General features: G+C 41.0%; 2 protein-coding genes across 8 annotated transcripts in view; one reads left to right on the plus strand and one right to left on the minus strand.

The window, feature by feature from the left end:
* Positions 1–3,457, plus strand: part of dync1i2a (dynein, cytoplasmic 1, intermediate chain 2a) — a 19,947-nt gene extending 16,490 nt beyond the window's left edge. For all 6 annotated transcript variants that reach the window (XM_065962026.1, XM_065962027.1, XM_020651483.3 and 3 more), the window contains 4 exons: positions 236–380; positions 1,291–1,431; positions 1,622–1,747; positions 2,581–3,457. In XM_065962026.1, the coding sequence (XP_065818098.1) occupies positions 236–380; positions 1,291–1,431; positions 1,622–1,747; positions 2,581–2,694 (526 nt within the window). In that variant the 3' untranslated portion in view covers positions 2,695–3,457. The remainder of the gene's footprint in view (positions 1–235; positions 381–1,290; positions 1,432–1,621; positions 1,748–2,580) is intronic.
* On the minus strand, positions 3,407–25,458 carry LOC109997106 (electrogenic aspartate/glutamate antiporter SLC25A12, mitochondrial). 2 transcript variants are annotated; one of them, XM_020651479.3, is made up of 18 exons: positions 25,306–25,458; positions 24,835–24,888; positions 22,406–22,548; positions 20,485–20,600; positions 19,688–19,827; positions 17,041–17,187; positions 16,211–16,349; positions 15,195–15,288; positions 13,658–13,742; positions 12,344–12,425; positions 10,492–10,650; positions 9,484–9,536; positions 9,190–9,270; positions 6,458–6,598; positions 4,695–4,833; positions 4,281–4,439; positions 4,105–4,195; positions 3,407–4,018 (listed from the first exon to the last, which is right to left on the minus strand). In XM_020651479.3, the coding sequence occupies exons 1-18, from the start codon at positions 25,315–25,317 to the stop codon at positions 3,811–3,813; spliced, it is 2,043 nt and encodes a 680-aa protein (XP_020507135.2). In that variant the 5' UTR covers positions 25,318–25,458; the 3' UTR covers positions 3,407–3,810. The 2 variants fall into 2 exon arrangements, with proteins under 2 accessions (XP_020507135.2, XP_020507136.2); XM_020651480.3 differs by lacking the exon at positions 25,306–25,458 and adding an exon at positions 25,206–25,280.
* Positions 25,459–25,974: the final 516 nt, after the last annotated feature.

Below are 25,974 nucleotides of genomic sequence, written 5' to 3' on the forward strand. Positions count from 1 at the left end.
TATTTTGGGAATCAATAAAAATCTCTAATGACTTCTAAAAAAAAAAATATATATATATATATATATATATATATATATATAAATATAATTCTTAATGCACCTCCCAAATTATTGTTTTGGATTTCCGTTGTAGTTTTATGCACAGCACAATGTATCACACCTAATTATATTCAACATCATGCTGGATTCAACATGTCGCTCTGTTTGCACTGAACACTGTGTGTGTTCTCCACAGCAAAGCGGGCATCAGTGAGATGTTCGAGGGCCACCAGGGGCCCATCACAGGGATCCACTGCCACACAGCTCCTGGGCCTCTGGACTTCTCCCACCTGTTTGTGACCTCCTCTTTTGACTGGACCGTTAAGCTGTGGAGCACCAAGGTACCAGACATATCTGTGCTGATATGTTAATGTCCCAGAATGCCTCAGGGTTTCTTCATGTGTTTGAAAGGATCCATGTGTGTGTTCTATGCCCCGGCTAAATTTGATATAATCCAGCATTTCCTCATTATGTTAATTTCCAAGCCGCATTCTTCTATTATTAAAAGGGTTAGTGAATGGGTTTGGAAACAGAAGTCACAATACAAGAGCATTTTTAAGCCTAGAAAACTATCGTGTTCCTACTATTATGACAAGATTTGGTTAATACTGACACAACAGGGGAAAGGGAGAAATTTAATTCAAGTTATTGTTCTTTTGAAATTATGAGCAGCTGTGGTAAAGTAAAGGTTAAAAGGAGTATTAACAGCTAATGCTCCTCTTTTGTTAGACTTAGCTTTCTTGGAAAATAAGTTGGAGTGAAATAAGGAGACAAAAACCTTTCATGTGAATAAGATGAACCAATGAAAAAGTCTAACCATGGCATGATTCCTAGTGCCTGCTTAGATGATCTCAGATTGAGCATCATACCTTCACACCTGCACGGCGTATAAGCAGCTTTAATGCCCTTCCTGTCTTGTTCACCATTTAGTGTTTATAACTGCAACCTAGCACTCAGCACAAAACCAATATAAGTGTCATTAGTTTGAATGTGTTTGATCATAAAGGAAAACAAATGAAAAATGAAGATTGAGCACATTTTGAAAAGGTTTACATTATATCCAAAGTTAAACATAAAAGGCTCTCCTGAATTTTAAATCAAATCATCCAATAGCTGTCAGGAACTTTGACCCTTGACCAGAGTTTACCTTGATTTCTATTTTTAGATTCTGTATAAGTTAAATGTGTCGTTTGCTCATGCCTACTTATCACTCAAGTCTTTAACGTCTTTTACCTTCAAATCTCTCTGCAGAATAACAAGCCCCTCTACTCGTTTGAAGATAACTCGGATTACGTGTATGATGTCATGTGGTCTCCCACTCACCCTGCTCTGTTTGCTTGTGTTGACGGAGTCGGCCATCTTGACCTCTGGAACCTCAACAACGACACGGAGGTATTACAATCCTCTGAGCAGCACACACACATATTTCATCACTCTTTTACTTCCAGTCCCCAGACGAGTAACTAATCTCAATTGTTCATCCTCTTTTGCTTTTTAATCTAATACCTTGTGAGGAAGTAGTACAGAAATGAAAGATTTTTTTTTCCATTCTTATATTTTTTCTTTTCTTGTGTATTTCTAGGTTCCTACGGCCAGCGTCACAGTAGACGGTAACCCGGCCCTCAACAGGGTCCGATGGGCTCATTCAGGCAGAGAGATCGCTGTTGGAGACTCCGATGGGCGAGTTCTTGTGTACGATGTCGGAGAGGTGAGCAGCCATCACTGGACTTCCTACCTATTCATTTCTTTATTAATTTTCCTCACCTAATCAATGAAGCAAGTTGTTGCAGAAATGATTGAGAATCTTACCTGCTGTAGGGATTAATTGGTGAATGTGTCCTGTTATTTTAATGAATGTGGCCTGCATGCATTAGTTGTCTGTTTAGGTGAGCTTCAGGTACAGCTCACTCAATGTTTTATATGTGGCCTTGTGTAATTTGTACGTGTTTATTGTTTATAGTGTTACATGTTGTCTTGTTGTGTGCACATTACATTTACTTCAGTAAGTTATTGGATACGTGTTTTTGCTAATACTTGTTTTTTGGGGGGTTTTTTTTGGTACATTATGTCTGCTCAAAGCTCTCCATGTCTGTCCTGCATGATATACATTTTTTTATATTAACCAAATGCTGCTTTATGTGTATCCTGCATGGTTTATGTATTTTCTCCTGTGGCTGCTCACCTGTCTGCTTCATTACTGTCATGATATTTCTATTTTTGTAGCTTTTAGCGATGTTTGAATTTGTTTTTTTAGGGAGCCTTTTATAAAATCTGGTCAGGGACAACAGATAAAAATTAACCGTTTGGCTAACTCTGGCATATTTACCGAAATGCTTATTAATATGCAATGTCCCTGTAAAATAAAAAATAAAAAAATAATAATAATAATTACTCGACAACTGAAGAACTCAATTTAAGATTTTCTGAGAGGTTCTTTTTATTTTATTTCAACTATTTATGGTTTGTGTTTGTACTAGTTTCACTAACATGCACACAGAGCATTGAGTGTTTTTCATATTTGAATCATTTTTTGTCCCTCAGCAAACTTCTGTTCCACGCAACGACGAGTGGACCCGCTTTGTACGCACGCTGGCAGAGATCAACGAGAACCGAGACGACGCAGAGGAGCTGGCAGCTCAGCGCCTGGCCGCCTGATCCACTCACTGTGCACGAGATGTTTAAGGGACCAGTGCTTGTTTTATTATCAGCCTCAATGTGAGGAGTAGGACAGATGTGGTGACAACAGGACAGAGGAAACGTCTTTTTGTTTATTCCTCTCTCTTATTCAACAACACTGCTGAGAAGGCAGCCACTACGCTGGCTTTCTCAGCAATCTGGAGGGTCTTTGTTTGGATTATCAGAAGCGACAGGGCTATCAACCTCAGACACTTACAGAAAGCCATATTCACAAACACAGACAGGTCATCCTGTTTCTAGCCAGATGCCTTAAACTTTCATTTTTTCTCGATTGTAAAATCCATCCATTTCTACCAAAGTTTGAGTAAAAAGCAATCACATCTTGAAAACACCTGGGAATGTAATCCTACTATCACTGTCGCCCATGTTGCCACCTGTTCCTTTAAGACTGATGACTGGAATTTTTCCCCAGCTTGTAAAATACTGATATATCAAAATTCAAATTTCTTTCTACTTCTGTATAGTTCTATAATGCACTAGTTCTGACTTATGTAGTGGTGCTGGTTAGAGTTGAGATAGTAGGGATATAATAAATGCCTGAGAAGATGATCATGTATGCTGTTACTGCTCGGTGATTTGTGTCATGTACGTCAGAGGGGTCTTAACAAGAGATCGCTCGTCTCCTGAAGCTTGGTGTTGAAACTGAGAATGTAATTTTCACACAGAAGAAAACAGTTTGATTGATTTATTTCAATAAAATACAATAAATACATTTAAATTATTTGCCCCAAGTCCCCGGCCATTATTTCAAAACGAACACTTCTGAAAACATCTGTACATCTTCATGTCTTTGAAATTTTACTGACACATACATGCACACCAGAAAAGCCATCGCACACCAGAAAAAGCAGTAACAATCCTTTTGTAAGGCCATAATGTCCCTCTATAGAGAAGTACAATATGTACAATAAAGTTGTGCAACAAAAAAAAAACACAAGAAAGCCTGACTCATGCAGCATTCAAAGTAAGACAAACGCTCAAAGGCATTGGTTTGTACTCGGTTCAGTTTAATGCTTCTGGAGGAAACATGACTGTAGCAGCATGCAGCCCTCTCAGGCACATCAAGCAGACGTTTTATAACGGCTGCGGCTTCACTTCCGACTCCGCTGGTTTGACTGTAACCTCGCTGGAAGACTTGAACTTTGGCAGGTGCAGACCAAACTTCCTCTCCACGCCGGCAAAGGTCGCAGCAGCCAGGCGGTAGCCCCCTACGTGGTCTGCAGTCACAGAGGGAAGGTCGTCGAGGGACGCTTTGGCAGTGGGCTCTGAGCCCGCAGGACGACTGGTGAAAAGAGACGGATTAGAGCCTGGAGCCACTTCTTCCACTATCTAAAGGTATTTAGATCTGTGAAGGTGTAAAGTACTTACTGTCCTCCGAAGTCTACGTATAACCATCTCTGCAACAGCTCGTAGGTCACGAGGGTCACACCAAACTGTGGTGAAGATCTGAAAACGCGAGCTACCACCAGAAGATAGTTTGTAATTTACAATATGGGATAAAGAAACAGCCATGAAACTACAAATAGAACTGTTATTGTATTTACCTCCTGTACCCTTCCAAAACGCCTTGAAGCCTTCCTCCTTGAGGATCTTCCTGAAGCAGTCGATGACTCCGTTATATGACGTCTGGCCTGCTCGGGCGGCCACCTGGAGCCTGGTCTTGATGACATCAGCAGGGGTCACCAGGGAAGCCGCCGGAACACCTTAGGATTCCCAACAGACGCGATGAAGCACAGACAGGTTCTAACTTCCTAGCTGCAGCATCATGCAGGGCTTAAAATGGGTGTAGCTGTATATATGATACAACAAATGCATTGCAAATACGTATACAGCCAGTGTTTCAAAGGACAAACAGAGGAAACTAAACTTCATTCCTTGTATTTTTTTGTAGTAGAAAATATCCCACATCCCTCAATTAAAAAAAACAGAGGCAGCTGAACTTCGCTGTTGTTTCTTACCTGCTATAGCTCCAGCTGTGAGCAGCTGCAGGGCCCCCAGCCTTCCGTCCTCATCAGCCAGTTTAGTCTTGGTGTGGGCATAAACAGGGAAGTAGATAGCGGAGAAGGGGATGTCACGCAGGAAGCAAGCTTTGGCTCCCTTTAAGAAAAAGAAAAAATATATATATAAACATGGTGTTCAGAGGACGTTTGTCTTGAGATTAATTGACCTCTGAGCTGTTTTGTTCAACCTACAGGGGGGGCTTTAATGTTGATGATGGAGCCAAAGAGCCCCAGGCAGACATGAAGCCTAGAGAGAGATCCATCACGCACACACACACACACACACACACACACACAGGATTGCCATGGACCCTGATGTGCATGCTTCCTTTGCCAAGAGAATTAAGGGTTTTTTCTTTTTTCCTTTTTTTTTTTAACAAGCCACAAACTGTCTGCTCCTCATTAAAATATGGAGTATGAACACACGAGTGGAGCTCCAAGTAAAGCCACAAGGATCTGGAAAGGAGCAGTAGCAGAGCGCAATGCTTCACTAATTCACTGTCTGATGTTGGCCACGACTCCTTCACATGTTTAACACTGTTTAAGCAAACCGTCAGAAAAATGTCCTCTTCTGATCGTCATCATGTCTGTGTACTCACACAGCAGTCCTTCATCACCCCAACAGAACAGCAAAAACAAAACTCACACAGGGATATACAGAAGTGGAAACTAAAGTACATTCAATACACTAATCTAACAAGGGAAGTATTGAACTTTAATCTTTGTTAAATCGACCGTTTTTTGGGGTTACAATTATTTGATTAAACAATCAGGAGTTAGCTGTCACCGCCAAGAAAAGTTTTCCAATCTTGTTTGTTTAGCAGCAGGTTTATGAAAAAACTATTGACCTCATATATAAAAGCTGGTGGATGTGTTCGGCTTGAGTTAATGAAATACTCATTTCAGTTGGACCAGATCCACCTCATACACAAGCAATTACATGACAAAATGGAACCCTGATCTCTAAATAAAAGCAGACTTTTAGAAGCCCTAACTTCTTCCTGACAACTGTTTTCAACAACAACAAACAAGCTGACGTGATTTTTATTTGAGTCCAAACATTTAGTATTTGTACTGATGTACATGGTTATTAATTGCTTCTGCTTTTCACAAAAATGCTTAGAAAGATGTTACATTTTGTATTTCCAGTTCAAGGATATATAATAAATGGAAAACTTAGATGAAGATATTCATATGCTGAATCATTTTTGTAATTCTGTAAATTCCTGTTCCTTTGCATATCTAGAAGACTGGACTATTGGTCTTGTTAATATATCTAAATTAAACTTACAATAATCAAGAAAATATAATTAAAAAACATAAAACCTGGACAGTGACACTTCAGCTCTGGTTCTGCTGGAGGTGTCTGCCTGTTTAAAGGAAGTTTTTCTTTGTCACTGTTGCCAGATGTGAGGATCAAATCAGGCAAAAAAAGTATCCAAAGTTTTTTTTGTTGGTTTTGAGGGACTTTTTACTGTTTACTGATATTGTATAAACTTATTAATGAATTGCACTGACTGCTACATTTAAATTCATTTAAATTCATCAATAATGAAAATGTCTTCAACTAAACTTCTTCTGCCTGTCTCTCTTGTTACAACACACCAAAGTGAACAGTCTGTTGTCTGTTTTGTTTCTGAGGAGCAAGAGAATGCCCTTGTATGACAGTGAGTAGAGGTTGCTGCTGCAGACGTCATGGAGCTGCAGAGGTGCTGACCTACCTTGTAGAGGCCAAAGAAGCCCAGGTCTCTCACAACATTCAGGGCACTGACCCGGGGGCCTGTGGTGATCTCTCCAGCCACCTGCAGACGGATCTTAACAATCTCCAGAGGATTGGTGAAGATCACCTGGGAACCTCCAGCCTGCAGGAAACACCGGGGACAAGAAGCCGCTGATGAGTGTTTTTTTAAAAAGCACAGATGTAAGTTTCTTAGATTAGAGAGGTGAACTTTGGGTGATGATGTAATGATGTGTAAGCATTTCTCTCAAGTAGGAATTTTCAAATTATCTCTGTAAACTTTAGCACAAAAGACACTTTTTTCCTCCTGATCTGATTGTGTCTAGTAACAAGACGGCCTTGATAGAGGAGGCATTGATAGAAGAATAACTGAGGTCAGAGCAGAGCAGGCGTCGGGTGAGTAGAAGCCCTTGGCTCATGGTCGGGAATCTCTGACCCTGGCAGCGACCCTCTGCCCCCTTGCCTCCCCCCCCCGAGGCACCTCCTGTGGCAGGGTTGAGCGGCCCGGCCTGGCCTTGTGCCGCACACTTCCCCAATTCACCCCCCGTTCCCATGGGAGAGCGCTGAATCACCCGGACGGCTCAGGGTACGGACAGGCAATGCCCTGAAGGCTTGGCACCCTCTGACTCAGGCACATTTATCACCCGCCCCAAATCGAATCAGGCCCCACGATGGCTGCTGGTGACATTCAGGGGAGGGGATCTTATCTGTAAACATCTGAGCAAAGGGCTAAAAAAAGCTCCGGCACATTTAGTCATTTTCAAAGTGGAGGGGGGAATATCCGCTGCTCTGAAGATTGATGCACTCCCTCTCTTTTATCTTCTTCTCCACTCTAATGATGGCATCATTTAACAAGCTGTCAGTTTAACCAGACTTCCACTTCACTGAAATAAAGGAAGGATTCCTGGATCATAATAACACATGTATGGATACAAGCAGGTCAAATATGGGATGTATTGTTAGGTGTTGAACATGTGTGTTTGAAACATCCCCGTGGTCCTGTGTGCAGACCTGCACTGCGGCCATGCCTCGGGTGTGTACTGCGTTGTCAAACTCAATCACACTGAGCCAGACCCAGCTTCATCCAGGACCCTCCGGGGGCCTCTTCCTACAATTATACCCTGACAGGGGTCCTGACCCTGCAGACCCAAGCTCCTCTGTGAGCAACCTGCAGGCTCTGCTGCAAGGCCTGCTGTTATGCTTCAGCACAGTCAGCACAGAGCCAGAGTGAAGGAATAACATCTTAACTTTATCTCTGCACTTATAAGATGTTTTCATATTTTACAATTTGGGGCCTAGTTGGAAAAAAAATACCTAAATTGCAAGATTTTGCAAACGTTCATTTATGACTTCAGGGAACTCAAACAGGAGGCCAAAGATCAGCTCCTTTTTATGTTCTCTTACACAAACTAGTTATGAGTTATAGGCGGGTAAAATGTTTCAGAGCAAGTGACAGAAAAATACAGTTCTCCTGGTTTAAAGTTTCTGTGAGCAGTTTTTTTTATATTTTAATGAAACATTCTGAAATGAAAACTGATGTCTCTATCTAACCTTCCCTCAGTGACATGATTGATAATGTCTATAAAGTTATTTTTAATGCCTGTCAGCCCTGCTGCGGGGTAGTTGTCAGTTGAGGCGATTAACAGACGTTTTTTAATTTTCTCTGATAATAGATAAAGTCTGAGTTTCGTGTGAGACCTAAAAAATTAAAGAAGATTACTTACAGACATACAAAACAAGATCAGCAAGGAGATAAATGGTCCTACTTTGTCCACAGGGGGTGCCGTAATAAACACAAAATCAAGTTCCTCACTGGACCTTCAAAACCTTGAAGGTCCAGTGAGTAAAGATACTCAAACTAAAAATACTTCTTTGAAACTTTGAAACTTCGGCTGAAACAAAACAAATAAATGAATTAAGTCCACCTGCTGAGTCTGGCTAGTTTGATCTGTAGTTAGAAACTATTCATAGGTTAATCATCACCGTACTAAGAAATCAATCAGCAGTCAAGGAATGGTAGAATGTATCACAACACATTAACTTCATTACTACAAATGTGAGGTACTTGAGTATTTACATTTCATGCTGTTTAAGTCTTTTCCATGACAACTCAGATGTAAAAAAAATAGTCTACCACACATCAAATATTGAGCTTAAGTTAGGGCTAAAGTTGATGAATGTTGTTAAACTATGCTGCTTACAAATCAATGACTCAGTAATAATGCAGTAACATAAAGTTTAACAGCACAGGCTCTACATTAAGATATCTTTTTCTCTTCTCTGAGTCGTTCTGCTTAAATGACTGATGTTTGTAGATGCTCTCACACCTGTATACAGACATTACATTTAATGCAGACAAAACTATCTGTCTAGAACTTCAGCTATTTGAATATTTATGTCATACAGTAAAAGAGAATACAGCTTTGTGAGAGGGGAAAAGGTTGGCAAAGTTTACCGTACATCGGACACATTAATGTACTTTATTTCTGTTCAACTTATCGATTTACTCATTCAAATTAAAAAGAAACATCAAGGATTTTATTATCAAAAAGTTAAGCATTACTATAGGGCTGCTTATAAATGTAAGTAAATGTTTACCCTAAAGATAAATGTCCAGTATTTAGCCGTGTTGAAAAATTGAAATGAGGTGTCCCTTTAATGGGTTTGGAGTTCATTTACAGGCTGGATTTAAAATATCTTTAAAGTGTTGCTTACACATCCACCAGCGAGAATCTCTGCAGGCAGAACGATGGAACCATCTTGTGTGGTGAACTTGTCTCTGACAAAATCATTCACCTAAAAAAAAAAAAAGAGAAAGAAAGAAAGAGGGGCACAAATGGAGACAAAAAGCAGATGAGACACAATCCCCATCCTGATAGCAGGGCATTAATGTTAACTTGTGGTTTGCCGTCGCATCTTGATTGCGAGGAATGCGTTTCTCCTTCATGTTTTTCACCCACAGTGAATCAATCTGAGCAACTTTCTGAACACTTAGCTCCACAGACTTGCCGTGAGTTTGATAGCTTTCTCCGGGGCAACGCCGATGAGCTGCGGGAGGAGACCTGCAAAATATTATTCATAGATACCATTAGAATACCTGACAGACTGAGAGACAAAGTCTGGCTCGAAATGAATGCACTTTTTTTTTTTTAATCTTTGCCGAATGAAAACATGAGCTGACAGCTGGGACAATGTAAGCTGCAGGGTTCTCTCTCCAGCGTAAAACAAAACCATAAATATTTACTGATGTGGCTGATACATCTGATGCACTAGAACACACAAAGGTCCTATTGACAAGTCCCAAAATATGACACTGCTGGTTGTGTTTTGAATCAGCATTGTTGAGGCCCTAATCTACTGTTGGTGGGGAACAGAGAGAGCTGTGTGGTCACCAACAAAATCAGGTGAAAGGGGGGGGGTGCTACAGTGGCGATAACCGCCATACTATTTCACCGGCCGTCCTTCATCGAGCCAGATAAACTTCTGAAGGAGCTGCTGAGCGACTGCTGCTGGTATGCTGCCAAAAAAACAGCCGAGTGTGCATGTCTCTAAGTCAACCAGCCTCTTATCATGTGCAGCAGAGAAGCAGAGGAGGCAGATCAGATCAGAGAGAGAGCTGCAGCAGTAGATGGCAGTCTTGACTTCCCTCATATGAACAGCCTGAGGGGTCGAAGTGTTGTATATCACGAGCCTTCAGCACCATTATCACCCTCTGCGCAGAGCCAGATCAGACACTGCTGCTACTACATGAATTTGCTGGTCATTTTACCTCTCAGAGCTCTCCCAGGAGTTGAGATAATGAAAATGCGACCCCTGGGTGCTGCTTTATTCACCGCTGAACAGGGAGGGCAAAGGTTTCTGGTATCAATTAGCAAAGCCATGCTGCTGATATCAGCCCCTGCTGACAAATCCTAATGCTTTCCCATCAGACGGTTTGTTTTGCACGATACCCCACATGCATCATGCCGACAAACAGACTTCAGTCCTCCTGTGAGCTGTGAATCTGTAAAGTGTTACCTCTGTAGAATCCGAAGAAGCCTTCGTAGCGCAGCACTTTCTTTGCACAGTCAAAGCTGTTCTTGTACATCAGCTCTCCTACAAAGGAGCCTGTGGAGCGCTGGTTCTGCATGCGGGTCTTCACCAGGTCAATGGGGTAAACAGCAGTCGCACCAGTGGCTGCAAAACACAAACATTTATCACTAGTTGAAAACCTTTGTTTGGTGTTTCAAACTAAAATATTTCTCGGGCAATTATACTATCCTAACAACATGTTATCAATAAAGAAGTACAAATTATTAATTATAATCCCCTTAGACACATTATGAAAACTGAGGATAAACACATAACTCTTTACAGATTAGACCTGCACAATATATAACACAGTTTAATATTGGGATTACAATGTAAGGTGTGATCATTTCAAATGTACATATGAGGGTGTATAAGTAATAGATGACATAAATCTACAATCTATTTTGTCTCTGTGTTTTTACAGCTAAATTGGCTTCATCTGACTGAATCAGAATACTATAGGAGCATGAGCGTCATACCCAGGCCTCCATCTAACAGGTCAAATGTACGCATGCTCAGTGAGAAAGCTTTGTTTGTTTACATGAAATAACTTTTCTTATGCATGGCGATAAAATCAAACATTATAGATGTTTTTTATTGGAAATGCTCATGAAGCAATAACAATGCATTTGGGATTTATTGTGCAGCTCTATTACAGATTCATTGTTTAATCTGTGTAATGTCAGAAAATGGTTAAAAAAGTGAGCACAAAAAAACTTCACAGAGTGAGGATGGTGTCTTTAAGTTTTTTAGTTTTTTTTTTCAAATCAAGAGTCCAAAACCCTAAAAACTACAAATCTAAAAGAAGAAAATCCCGGTCTTGCATTCGAGAATCCCAAATTGGGATTTTTAGTGACTTTTTGCTTGAAAAAATTACAAAAAGGATAAATCAACTGATGAACATAGTTATTTAATTTCTATAGATCTTGTGTTTATTTCAGCTGATGAAAAAAAGAACTTCTCAAGTTCTAAAGGTGCATAGGAGCCATGTAATCATCTTGGTTTTTTTGCTAATATGTACAGTAACAGGATTGGGATATTGAGTGATTATTCTGTAGATACATTTCAAAGTGTTTAATGATCTCAGAGAAATGAAGAGAGATGTTGTTTGTGTAGAAAAACTGGCATGAAGCTGTTGTTGAGTAGGCAGTGTGGTAACTCTGAGGGAACTGTAAAGTTATTGTTAAGGCAATGCTGCTCTGAACTCGTTCCCAGCTTTACTTTGACATGACTGAAAACAGTTTGCTGTGATGAAGGCTCATTGAAAACATGCAAACTGCTGCGTCAGCACAGAGCAGGGTGAGGATCAGCTCATTATTGCCCCTGAGTCATGGCGGTTTCAGGAGAAGACTCATGTTATACGTGTGGTTTACTGACCCTGGGTGAAATGACTTTGTATGTATCGGGAAATGCACACACACACACACACACACACACACACACACACACACACACACACACACACACACACAGGGTTAGAGTGTGTCCCTATCCGAGGGCTGGTTATGTCAGAGGTTCCTTGTATCAGTTCCTCTTCGCTGTAATTAGATGGAAATTCCAGAGAGTGTGGTTCCGGAAGATTTGTGTCATTCCAAAGCTCCAACTCCAACGACAGCCTGGAGCCACTGGTGGCACAGCCGCACAATGCCGGGGCCTCACATCACAACCTCTACTCTCCCATAGCACAATGGCCAGCCCCGGGGCCCTCAGCAGTGCGCCAGTCTGACTGGCTAAGGTTACCCCTTCAGTGCGGGCCCGGGGGGGAGGGGGGGGCCTCCGCTGCAGACATGTCACTCACCTCCAGCGATTGAGCCCAGACCGAACCTGTAGGCAGACTCTGCAGCCTGGAGCCAGATGGGACGAGACGTTTCGGGAGCGTGCTGTGGAGTAGAAAAAAGACACCGGTGGTCAAATGAATCTGTGGAAAGACAAGGAGGGGGATCAGACCACGGGGCATGAATCGGCTGGCTATTAAACTACAGCAAACCAGATACATTGTGGAAAGAATAATGCTATGGAGGAAGGAGGTGGAATGTAGAAATGTCATATATCAGCCTGTATTAAATGTCACAGACGGGAAGCGCTATGGAGAAATGACTGTGTGAACTCGTAGCTGAAGTTTTCTTTTACACATGTTGCATGTTGGAGCCTTCAAAATAAAGGTCCTCTTTTATTTTGACAACAGTCTTATCTGCTGGATCTCTGCTGCGGTGTTTGATGTTGAAAGCATAGCCTCTTTGTTTTCACTGTGATGCAGGAGAAAAGATTAAGCCCCACAAGCCTTTTCCATGTAAAAGATAAGTATCAACATGAATATCACAGTCTGAGTGCGACTTTTAAAGTGTGTGTGTGTGTGTGTGTGTGTGTGTGTGTGTGTGTGTGTGTGTGTGTGTGTGTGTGTGTGTGTGTGTGCAGGCTGAGTAACTTCTCCCAGACCAGATGAGGAGGGCAGATCAGTCTTTTCCTTATCCCAGATGCTTCCACCTCGGGTTTGCATGCTAACAAGATCGAGGTCGTGATCAAAGGGTTTAAACAATTAGCCCACTTCCACTAAAGGGCAGGTCTGAGAATATTCCCCCCCTCCCCCCAAGGAATCAAATTCCAGACCTCTGAGCATGAATCCCAAGAGCATGAGTGGCCTGAGAGCTCTGACCACAGCCTGATACAGAGACGTGTCATCCAGGCGGACGCAGGCAGGAACTATTTTGTTCTCCCGCATCCACCTTGACTCCATCCCCCCCCCCTCTGCCATTAGCAGACTGCTAAAGGCTCCTAAAACTCCTCAAGCCCCACACTGATAAAAGCCTCTTATTAGCTTCTCAGATGTGTGATTGCTGCCGATGTGTATGTGCAGCTATAGTGAATAAAATGGGGGAGAGCCTTTCATAAAGGGGAAAGACGCAACAATCCATTCCTGCTCTATAACTATAATTGGTGTACTTTTATCTGGGAGTTTAGGTAATGCACTTCACAAGGGAAGAAAAACAGGGGGCACTCGGCTAATTCAGTGGCTGAACATGCCGCCTCTCGACTCCTGTCTGAGGAGGAAGCAGAGGGAGAAGAGGAGAAGGCTTTGATATGTGAGGTGTATTAAGAGGAGTCATCAGGCTACCTGTCTCTGGGCCTCTGCTTGCTGGCTCGGCATGGCTCCTTCCTCCAGCGGGGCTATCCTCTCGATGTCTTCGTGGTTCAGCCGCCTTAATGCACAACAGTAAGAGGAGGGAGGGATTAAGGCCAGGAAAAAAGCAAAGTGCCCTGCATCTAATGTGAGCAACAGCCAGTGATGTAAGTTTTTCCACCGACTTTTTTTTACTGGCATATAACTCTTAAGTTACTGTAAGTTTCATTAAAGCTTACATAAACAAGAGGAAAACAAAGCTAGATGAGTGCCCCGTGGCCCAAAAAGTCAATGAAAGTGTTTTGTTTCTAAATGTTTTGTTTTGTTCCTGAGAAACTCCCCGCCGGCCTGATACATCATAAACTCTGTTTCCATGTTTTATATTTGTCTTGTAAATCAGCCAGTGGAGCCACTGTTGTTGAACTTAATGAGCAATAACTTTAACTTTATGGGCAGTAAACAGACCTGTAACATATTTTGCTCTTCGCGGTGGAATAAAAAAATAACACAGAATAGACAAACTGTCATAGGGTAGGTTATGAGATTTATCATTAAGGCGGAGGGGCATAATATGGACGAGGGGTTTCATCACTGAGCGCTTTTTCTTTAATTAGGGAACATGTCACTTGTGTTTATATTGAATGCACTTCAGAGGATTTTAGCAAACACTTATATGGGTGCCTGCATGGACAAATGTGTAGCCCAAGTAAATTTTTGATGTCTTTATGTCAAGGTTGATTTTGTTTCAAATTTGCTGTTTTTCTCCTTATTCATGTTTGACCAGCCCTCAATCATGGTATCTCTCTAATTATTATATTATAAAGCAGAGGTCAAATATATATGTTTCACTATTAAAGGTGCATTATGTAGATTTGGTAGTGAAATTAGAAAGTTGGAGAAGTGAAACAATTCTATGCTATATTGTCTGAACTCATTACACAAACTTAATTCAAAGAAAAAATTGGGTCTCTGGAGCACAGTTTGGAGCTAAAAAGCTGCCAGGAGAGTTACGCTTTCACTGTTGCGGACCCCCCACCATAATTTATCCCCTGGCATTTTATCTTCAAACAGTGTTCCAGGGAGCACATTTCCCTCTGAGGACAGTTTGTGTACAGAGTTATGTAACATATACCACAGAATCTGTTCACTTCTCCAACTTTCACATTTCTCTACCAAAACTCCACAGTGCACCTTTAACTATCAGATACAGCACGGACAATTAAAGAAATAAAACAAAGATAAAGTCAATTGACATTAAAGGTTTTCTCTTTTTTGGCTTTTGTGCACATTTTATTTAATATTATTATAATGTTTTCCTGTAAAATCACTGGAAATGTTAATAATTGACCAGTGAGAAAACACATTTTCTAATGTCCAGTCTATAAAAATGAATGAAATAGTATTTATAAAGCCAAAAAAGCCCTTTTTACAACTTATTGGCCTCTCTACATGATACACAAAAGAAGCTGAAGACGGAACAGAATCAGTATGTTCAGAGATCAAATAAACAAACCCCAGATTCATTTCTTACCCGGAGTGAGAGTGGAGGCCGACGAGCTGGTACAGGATGTCAATCTCCATTGGAGTGATTTGTCCAAACCTATTTGCAGCATGAATAAACTCCTCTACAAAGCAACAAAGAGAATCAACAAATTAAAAAAAAAAGATTCAAACTTCAGTCCTTAAAAGCCTCAATAGACTGAATTTAAAACAGGAAGCTAAAGGGGTTATACAGGTCTGGTATTTACTGCTAAATAGAACTCTGAAATGCTGTTTTTTTTTGTTTGCTTTGTTGTTATTGTGGATGCTGCTATTGTACAGAGCACAAAAGAAAAATGTAAAAACCCTTAAATCAGTTCTGTACGTGCTTTGTCTCCTTACCCTGGAGTACACTAAACTGAGCATGCAATCTCTCAGCAGCACCTCTGCATCACTCCTTTCTATGTTCTTTATATTCACTTCTTTACTGCTGCCTGCTGAGAAGCTCCATTACCATCAGGTGGGCTTTCTCAAAGGAAACCTAATGGTAGTTGTTGAGGGAGGTAAAAAGAGTTCCTTATTCACTTCTTATACAAAGACCTTCCTGTCAGGTCTGAGCACTGCCACCTTCGGTCACATGCAGGTCTCTCTGATCTCGAGTGCTGCAATGATAGACTCTTCTGAGACAGACGGCTGACATGTGAGGGTTTGCTTTAACATCTGATGTGTTTGGTTGCACAAATGACAAGATTTATTTCCAAATACTATTGGTGAGGCTTTTTTTAGGAGGAGTACAACCACAGAATGAAAGAAGAGGAATGGTCAACAGGTTGAATCACAATGGAAATCACAATCTGGAGAAACTCAATTTCATAGATCTACATGTAAAATATGCACTTATCAGGTTCAAACTGTTAATTTACCTCGGTCACTTAGTGCTACAGTAAATGTCCCCTGTCAACCACTCTGTCAAAAAGAAGTTAAAACATAATAGCACATCACAAATCACATATTAAACTCCACACATGGCTAATTGCAGCGATGCAAACGTAAGGGTTTGAGGTGTACCTTTGGTAACGAGTGTGTCTCTGTGATTTCCGACAAGAGTGCTGTAAACCTTGCGGACAAGCTCCATGTTGTTAAGGAGAGCATTGAAGGCGTTAAAGTAGGAGAAGCTCACCATGTGGGAGGTGCTTCCTCCTGCAGCCTGCAGAAAGATTCAAAGTCTGTTAACGCTTCTGAACAGTAATAAGACTTTAACTGGATCATGTTACATTCTCTTATATCCTCCTTGTTTTAGTTAACGAGTACAAAGTATAAAATCTCTATCATGGAGGTTCAAGCTAGCTGTAAATTTACTGGATCTTATCTTTTTTTTTTTTTTTTCTTTTTTTTAAGGATTTTTTTTGTTCTTTTTGTGCCTTTAATGCAGAGAGAGGACAGTGGATAGAGTCGGAAACCAGGGAGAGAGAGCGGGGAATGACATGCGGAAAGGGGCCACGGGTGGAGGTGAACCTGGGCCTACCGCTCGAGACGAGAGTCTCAATACATGGGACGCGCGCCCTGCCACTGCGCCACACGCACGCCCCCCACATTTTCCCTTTCTTATAGCTTCAATTTCAGTCACCATCAGCTCTAATCAGATCTCTTACTGCTACACCCTTCACTACGTTCACCAGATAGGTGCTTGCTTTTTGTGTTGGCCGTCTCATGCTGAGCATTATACATTTTCTTGAATCAAACAGCTGCCAACACTGACACTTTAGAGTTAGCGTTGTAGTCGTTAAAGCTAAACAAGGAGCTGAAACTTGCCATATATTCTGTAGCAAAGCTAAATTGAACATTTTTTCACTTGATTCTTCTGTGATTCAAATTGTGACGCTTTTCTCCCAACTTACTGAGACCAGGTTCTCCTCTACAAACGGAGTCAGCATGTGGTGTCTGATGGTGGCCATGATGTCGCTAAAGTCCAAGGCAGTGATGGTGCCACTTCTTTTCTTGTCCTTTTGTGCAAACGCCTGGCGGGCATGCTCCAAATGCAGCTCCTGCAGCAACACATAAAGACAGGAGGTCAAGCTGCGGCTGACAAAAGGGGGCAAAGAATGTGTTCCTGTGATGAGGAGCATTGCGTTACATGGAAACTCTGGAAGGTAAAAGTGTAATAATGTGAATGGTGGGCAGATGTGAAAGTCATGGGATGTGACAGTGTCAGACACCGGCTCTTGTAATCATAACCGTCCCTCTGGAGACTAATGAAAACCATGCACCGGTGAAGTCTGATCCCAGAGTGGAGCCGAGCGCTTGGTGAGACGGCCGGCAGGTGTGTCGGGCAGGATGATGATTCAATATGACAACCATGCAATCAGATGTGGATGCAGCGAGAGGCTGACCCCAGGTCAGTGTGTCTGCTGTCAAAGCTCATCGTACAGAACGAGACGATCAGAGAAAAATCAACACGATATTCTGCTGTTACTTCATCTTTACACTCTGCTCCTGATAACCTAATCAGTGGATTGTTGCAGCAGATTGATTCTCACAATGTTTGCAGATTTTATTGTTGAAAACTCATGTCACATTACACTTTTGATGCCTGCTACAAATGCTCCACCTAGTCTTCACAGTTTTAAATCTGCAACAACCACAAGGTGGCAGAGCCAAAAGAAACTCAACACAAATACACTTTTTTTTTGTATGTTAAGTACTACTCTACTAGCTGAGATGTGCATGGACATGACAGGGAAGCAACACAAAAATAACGATAGTTGTAATGAAATACTGCACACACAAGAGACTTAAGTGTAGTAGTGGGAAGCTCCAGTCTCCTTAATAAACCTCAAACTTCTCTGAGGCATCCCACACCGCACAACAGTCTGTCTAGCTCTCGGACCACCCAGCTTCTGCCCGAGACCTCAGCCCTCGACACCAAACCAGGTCCCTGTGCTGCTGCTGCTGCTCGCAGAACAGAGGTCTCAGTGAGATTCATGCAAACAAAGGCAATGAAGGCATGTTACACAACAACAACTTTAAGTGACATAATGGCAAACTGAGGTTACCGCACAAACCACAAGAAACAAACACTTAAAATGCAGCTCCACACCACAGCTCCATTATCTTAAGAGATCATCCATGGCATGTAGTTCACCTGACGTCACCCTCATTTGTCCCTCAGAGGGAGAAAAAGGCTTCACCACGGAGTGAAGGTGAACATAATGAATGGATCTTAGGTTTCTACACAATCAAAACAAAAAGGCATTTAATGCTAAATCTGCTAAGTTCTGGGCCACCCTGGTCTATTTTAACTCGCTTGGTTGGGGTAAAGTCAATCCAACCACAGGCATCACATCTATGTCTCCAAGAAATGTTTTCAGTTACATAAAAAAATATGACAGAAAGAAGAGAATACACTTCATACCATTGGGAGGCAGATAGTAAAAAAATGCATAACATAAGAGCATCTTCATTTCTATCACTATTTGCTGTTTCCAGGCAACATGTGATGTCTAAGTAATGTGTCCCATTCCTCCTTCTAAAGCATTTCTAGCACTCTTCAACTCAAGCACTGTAAACACTATTTAAATTTAGTCTATGAGGGTTAAGTGTTTAATCTTAAAGGGGGGGGGGGGGGGGGGGTTGGATCTTTATGTCAGAGAAAGTGGGAGCATTAAAACAGAAGTCCAGCTCTTTGAATATTCTTATTTGCTTTCATTACAATAGTTAAGTGTGAAAAATAATACCAGTCTTTTTTTTCTGCAAGCTCTGAAGATGCGCTTCAATTCATTTGAATGTACTCAGTTCCAGTAGACCTCGACTTTTCATCCCGTTCTGTTATCTCAGTAGAACAGAACTGGTTTTCACATTGTAACTTGTTTAATTATCGCATTACTTTGACTTTACAGGACTTGTTCTCTCGAGATGATGGGATCAATATCTTGCAATCTAGAATTCAAAACAATAGGCCGGGCATTGTGATAGGTCAGACCTCATCATGCCATGACACTATCACCCACAACCTCAAGGTGGCGTCATCAAACTTGGAACTTCACACTACTTATAAATAATCAATTAGCTTTTTAGTTCACTGTTAGGACGAGTCAAAGATGCAAAATTTGCAGTTGTCTGGTTTGGTATACAGAAAAATGACTAATTAAAAAATGTGTCATTAAAACACCAGCAGTTTAATTTATTGTCAATCAATGAAGTTACAAGTTAATTGGTGAGTTTAAAGTGGCTGGAAGGTTCCATTTTTTCTATCTTGAGGGAGTGAGGCAACAACTTGGCCCCTCCACTCAGCAGCCGTGTGTTACACACTGCACACTGTGTAACAGGAGCGTAAGTACAGACATTGGAATGGTATCAATTTATCATCTTACTCTTGACCCCTACCCAGGAAAGCAAAAAAGTGTATTTTCCAAACAACAATTGCTCTAAAGATTTGAATTCTGGTCTGTGACAGGTTTATCCTGCAGCTCGTCCGCTTTAAAATTAGAAAAGATGCCAGTATAGATCAAATCTATAAAGATGCCAGTGTGTATATAAAGTGTGTACCTGCAGAAACTGGGTGAACTCTGTGTAGCTAAGGTTCTTGCTTCTTTCATGGCCGAAGTGTAGCCTGATGAACTCACAGTCCCAGTTGAAGGGAATGTGGTGGTGAACTGTGGTCTGGCTGAAGATGTCGCGCACATCCTCTGGAAGAGTGAAACTTGAGTGAGTAATAACAAGAGAAAGAGTGGAAAAAACAAACAAAAAAACATATAACCTCAATCACACATCCTGATTTCACTTGTAGGGGGTCTTGTTAAAGTAGGGGGAATGAGTCCATTTGGATCAGGGAGCTGAACAGGCTGTTTGACAGTCTCACTCTTTTTACATTTTGAGGGTTTTCAGTCCATCCAGGAAATGCTCAGTATAAGAACCCCTCTCAATTTTAGTCCTCTTTGTCGAGGGCCCATTGCTCAGACAGAGCTCAGAAGAAGCTTCTTTCAAAGGCTCCGCATCTGTTGGTTATAATGTGACGTCTCAAAAAGCTTGCTTCCTGTCCAGAGATGAGACTTTGGGAATAGAAGCTGCTAGCATGATATGCGATACATGCAAATAAGAAGAAAATACATTTCTGCACTCTTTGCCTAAGAGAAGTACTTTTTACCTTAGTTATGATGTTAAAACTACACTGTAGGTACATAATAGTAGGCTTAGTGCCACACACACGCACGCACACACGCGCACACACACACACACACACACACACACACACACACACACACACACACACACACACACACACACACACACACACACACACACACACACACACACCAGCGTGATGACATCCACCATGTACATACCAAATGAGATGTTTCCTGTGCCGGTCTTGTCAAACAGCTGAAAGGCGACTATGAACAGAGCATCAGGGGCACACAGAACTGACTCAAAGGCCTGAAACTCCTGGAAAGAAATCAGTCTGTTTGGATAAGAAAGAAAGAGCGATAACTGAGCATACATGTAGGCATCTTTAACTACTTTAACTAAATCACAACATATTAACATTACAACACAACATCTATTGATACAGCACAGCTTACATTGAGAAAATAAAAACATCCATAATTACAAAAGATGAATGAAGGAAAGCAAGGGGATACAGTGATGTGTTACTTTTTTTAGACAGGTTTCAAAGTTAAATGGTAACTTAGAAATAGAATTCAGATTATTTAGTTCACTTATGAAAATGTCTTTAAAGTGGCCTCAATCATATCATGTGAGCTCATGTCACAGAAAAGGAGGGATTTCTTAAATTACCTTTCTTCTGACAAACTAAATGAATTCTTGTCAATGATATCTGAAAACCTCAGCTTCAGATTAAAACAAGAAGCCCGTGGTATAAAAATGCACATACTGTATTATGCTAAATACACTTTACCATGTTTTTCTAACACTGATATGTGTCCTTAGCCTGTCTTCAACCACCCCAGTTATGAGAAAAGTTCATCCTCTCCGTCTTCTACCTGCTCCACTTTTCAGAAAATGTGTGCTCAAACAGGCCGTTTGGAGATGTTCCCTTCCTGACATCACAAAGGGCAGTAGCCCCTCCTCCAGGTGGGTGACAATCCCACAGCTAGGTGTTTGTTCTGCCCTCTGAGTTAGCACCGTAAACAATTTAGCATGGTGCAAGACAGCACAAGCCACCCATGCCCTTCCAGAGAGGGGCGTGGTCAGACACAGCTCATTTACATATTTAAAGGTACAGACACAGAAACAGCCTGTTCTGAGCAGGGCTGAAATAGAGGGGTTTATAGACATGATCAAATACAGGATCAGAGTGGATTTTTGGCAAGAAACTTGAAAGACATGTTGTGGGAACCTCTGAGACTTATTAAAACTTGTTGAAAAGGATTATTGTGTGACCTTTAAACAATATTTATCTCTCTTTTATTTCTAATAAGATATATAGATGAACTTCGATGCCAAATATTCAAGCCTGCGACGACAAGAAGGAAAGAAGGACAGAACGTGAATCTAAGGACTAAGACATTTTCTTTGATTCTTCAGCTATGGTGGGCACCTCTTAATAAAGTTATTTAATCATGTAACTAAAGCCATATAGTTCAAGTATAGCTCAGCTTATTTTATCACTGGATTTAATTGATCAGCTGTAGGTGTAAAACAGATAAAGACACGCTGAACCATCATTGACATGAATCATTAACAGTCTCTTTGGCATCTGCTTGGTGTTTCACAGCTTCAGTAACTATAAGAGAGCAAACCTGGAAAGAAAATGTATGATATACAGAATATGAATACTTGGTGTAACAGTCTTAATTTGTGATAATCTAAATATATTTGAGTCATTGAGAGCAAACAAGAGCTACTATCATGGATAGGACTAATTTTTTAATTTTTATTTTAAAACTGTAAAAGAATTTGTGATACAGGTTCTGCAACGAATCAAAAGAGAGAATTTGAGTGACAATGGTAAATGGACTTGAGCTTATATAGCGCTTTTCTCATTCTGACATACAGTGTGTCAACTTCAAGTTCTCTTTATTGTCATTTCAACAATAAGACAATCGAGAATTAAAAATGAAGAATTAGGAGGTAGGAATATGAGATTAAATTCAATGACAAGAAGGTAGCTATAAATAGTTAAATTGGCAAACAAAGCAAAGTGGACTGATAAACAGTTCGACCAGTAACAATAATTAAAGTGACTGTATGTCTGTATGTAAACTATTATTTAGCATGCATCGTGGTTTTTTAGTTACCCACCCATCTTTAGTAGTATCAGCCACGCCGGCTATCAGCTCCACAGTTTTGGGATTATGCTGAGGTTGAGAGTGCAGACCCAGGTAACTCTGCACAAAGTCTCTTGGGGTCATGTAATGCTCCCCATCTTCCTCCACACTGGCATACTGCAGAGGAGACACAGGCAGAGCTGCTTAAAGTCTGAATGTTCAATAGATCAGAAGTCAGCAAATATGGATTCACTTTAGTAAGTGGTAGGGTTAGGGTATATTTCCAATTGTGTGCATAGAACAAATGAACACAATGAGAGAGACAAACAACCAGCAGGTTATGATTCAAAGGTTTCAGTCAATTTGAATCTCTTATCTGTGTGACAATAGTGTGTTTGTGTGCAGGTTTCTACTCCTACATATGTTACACAGTTGCTCTGCAATACATGTCAACATGACAAATGTATTGAAAAGCATCAGTTTAATATCAGGTTACTGTCATCTTTTGACTTCTTGTAGGGCAGAAATACATGTCTCACTGCACTGGATACCACCACATACACAATAATATTTAAAAAAATAAATAATATCAGACGCTTAAATAACCATGTCCTACAACCATTGACATGATTAGAGTCTTTTGTTGACACTGGAAGAGTGTTTCAGCGTTTATTTATATAGGGTAGTAAGTACTGTACTGGAGCCAGGCTCTTAACTTGAGGGACGCAGTGTTCACATTCACACATTCATAACATGGAAGCTGCCCAGTACAGTCTGCTGGCCACTGAGCAGCTCCACTGGACCATTTTTAGGTCTTGAAGAAGGGCACCTCTGGGATGATCAGAACAGGGGTAAGACCTTGAGTGTAAGATCACAAGCGCACTTCTCTCAGCTTTAATCCAACACTACCAAGATCAGGATGATACATGCATCAAACGGTCTACATGCAGAGATTTATGATTAACTAATCGTTTGTAGATACTGGAAGCAAATGAGAAAGTTTTTTTTTTTTTTTTGCCTTTTTAGTGATTTGAATGTGTGCAAAATCAAGGTACTCAACTTAATTGAAACGTGTTTCTGATATTTGTTTCACCAAGTGGCATGAAACAACCAGGGGCCGTGACTACAGTGTGAAAAGAACTACTAACTATAAAAGGAAAATAAATACACTGTACAGTACCCTTCATTTTTTCACAGGCACAGTCACAATCATTTCATTCAATGTTTCTAACATGGAGATTAAGGTTCATGTGAGGGCTTATATTGGTAATGTACAATTCCTAAGATTATTATAATACATTTGACTTTTTTTTTCATAATTTGTTGTAGGTTTGAGTCTACGTCATGACCGTTCGATGCATGTCTACCTCACTCTCTCTTCTCCATATTTCCCTGTGTTCAGCTTCCAATTGGAAGTATAACACATAGTTGTAGCTGTTCCAGTGGGGTACTTAACAGACTACATATATCAAAAGAGGAACCTAAGACTTAATCAATATAACCATCACACTTGAAAGTGCAATGTTGCGACTGTGTGTCCCTTGACTGAAGCGAAATATGCCACAGCAGCACTCTGCTAAACCTGAGACCTATGTTAGGCTTTGAGACGTAAGGTCATTTTTAGAGGCCGGGTTGGGTTTCAAGCTGGAACAGAGATAGCTCAGGAAACACAAGCGCCACATGAACTGGCAACAGAAAGGCCACGCTTGTGGATCTGAGCCAAGCTTGGGTACAGCAGGCGAGAGATAAACAGAAAGAGAGTGTGGGAGGAGACCTTTCACACCAAGTGTTTTCAGGGCGACAATTCAATGCACTCTGCCGAATTAATGTTTTAAGTGAAAATATTAATTCCAAGCAATTTATTGCCACATTACTCCAGCACATGATTGTGTATCCATTCACCCTCACAGTAGGCATCGAGTAGTTCTTAATCAAATTGTACAGGCAGTCAGAACGAGCTTCCAGTAATTAACTCTTCCACCTGAATATGCATTACAAATTACTCAGCTCTCTTATGGCAGAGTCAAGAGGGACCTGTGGAGGGACCCTCAGGCGACTTGTACCTCAGACTTGCTTTTTTGTCTGGGAAACAAGTTTATACTCCAAACAAGTCCTGTAGGGGTAAACAAACCTGCACACTAATGCCTGGGATTTGTTTTTGATTTTTATGTTGAAGGGTAAAGCTGACAGGGGATAATGAGAATTTTCAATGTCAGGTTAAAGATTCAAACATGTCAAACACACATTAAGTCAAAACTCAAGAGAGTTGCTCTGCTGAAGCTGATCCAGAATTAGTCGAAGCATTTGTGTGACCTTTATTGAACTATTTTATCCCAACGGACACCACACACAGACACTAACTTCGACATGTTAATGCACTTGTAGCACATCATTCCTGTATGTATTTATGTTTTGCTATGTTGGTTTATGGCAACAAATGTTTATGAGTGACATTCTTCTTACCTTTAAGAAAATATTCTTCAAGTCATGGGGGTCCGCTCTTTTTGTTGCTTGCACCTATGACACACAAAATAGTTTGCTGTGAAAATAAAGTTCGTCCAGATTATCAAGCTGGCACATTTCCGACAGTAAATCATGAAACTGAAGTTCACACTGTGTGCTTAGCTTTGAATTACACGCAGTAACGACCACATTCAAATAAGATGCATGTGGAAATAAACGCGACTTCGAGTCAACTATCACTGAATTTGCACATGCAAAAGAGGAAAGAGACCACAGTTGTCTGCGAGGCCGGCAGAGATGCGCCTATGCACGGATGCAGAAATAAAAAGAGTGGTGGTCTCTACGCCGCGTTTAAGACAAGAGCTGTGTACCCATGCGTCCGCACAGACATGCTGCCCATCGAGTCCGGCAGCGGAAAGCTCTCAGCCGCTTTAAAAATTAATATATGATAAGAAATATTGACGGAGTCACCTTGACCGCCATGCTGGGTGTGACGTCAGCTGCAGTGGACTAGCGCAGGCGCTGGGTTTCAGGATGACAGCAGGCATGACAGGACACACACCAATATATATTTAGCAGAGAGTCGTCCCATACTGACTGTCCTCGGAGGAGTCACCGGGAGAGAGGAGGGATGCTCCGGACAGAAAAGACTCTCCAGATGTGTTACAGCATTTCCTGTCTGCTCGGGTCAACCTAGGACACATTTCACTCATTGTGCCTGCAGAGATGCAGACTATGAAAAGTAAATGCTCTATTAACATTCACTTAATGACACTCTGATCGTCAATGAAAATAAAATTACACTAAGAATGTGAATACACCAGGAAGACAGAAGACACATAGAACAATTGCTCCTGCTTTAAAAAAAGAAAAAGTAAGAAAAGAAAGCTTGTCAATATTTTTGTAATGTTTTATTTTTTTTCATGATACTATTCTAAACTTTCATAACTTTTTTGAATTAACATAAAATACTTTGTCTGATTCCCTGTTTTGTTGGCATCAAAGTGACATGTTAGCATTCATGGTCAAAGATATATCTTGTTAAAACATGGTATTCTGACAAACATATATTCCTTATATAGGCTCTATACTGTAGCCTATGATAAATAAATGCATTTTGAATAAACTGAGAAATTGTGA

The sequence above is a fragment of the Labrus bergylta genome, chromosome 13 (genome assembly GCF_963930695.1).
Source record: "Labrus bergylta chromosome 13, fLabBer1.1, whole genome shotgun sequence".
NCBI classification, from domain to species: Eukaryota; Metazoa; Chordata; class Actinopteri; order Labriformes; family Labridae; genus Labrus; species Labrus bergylta.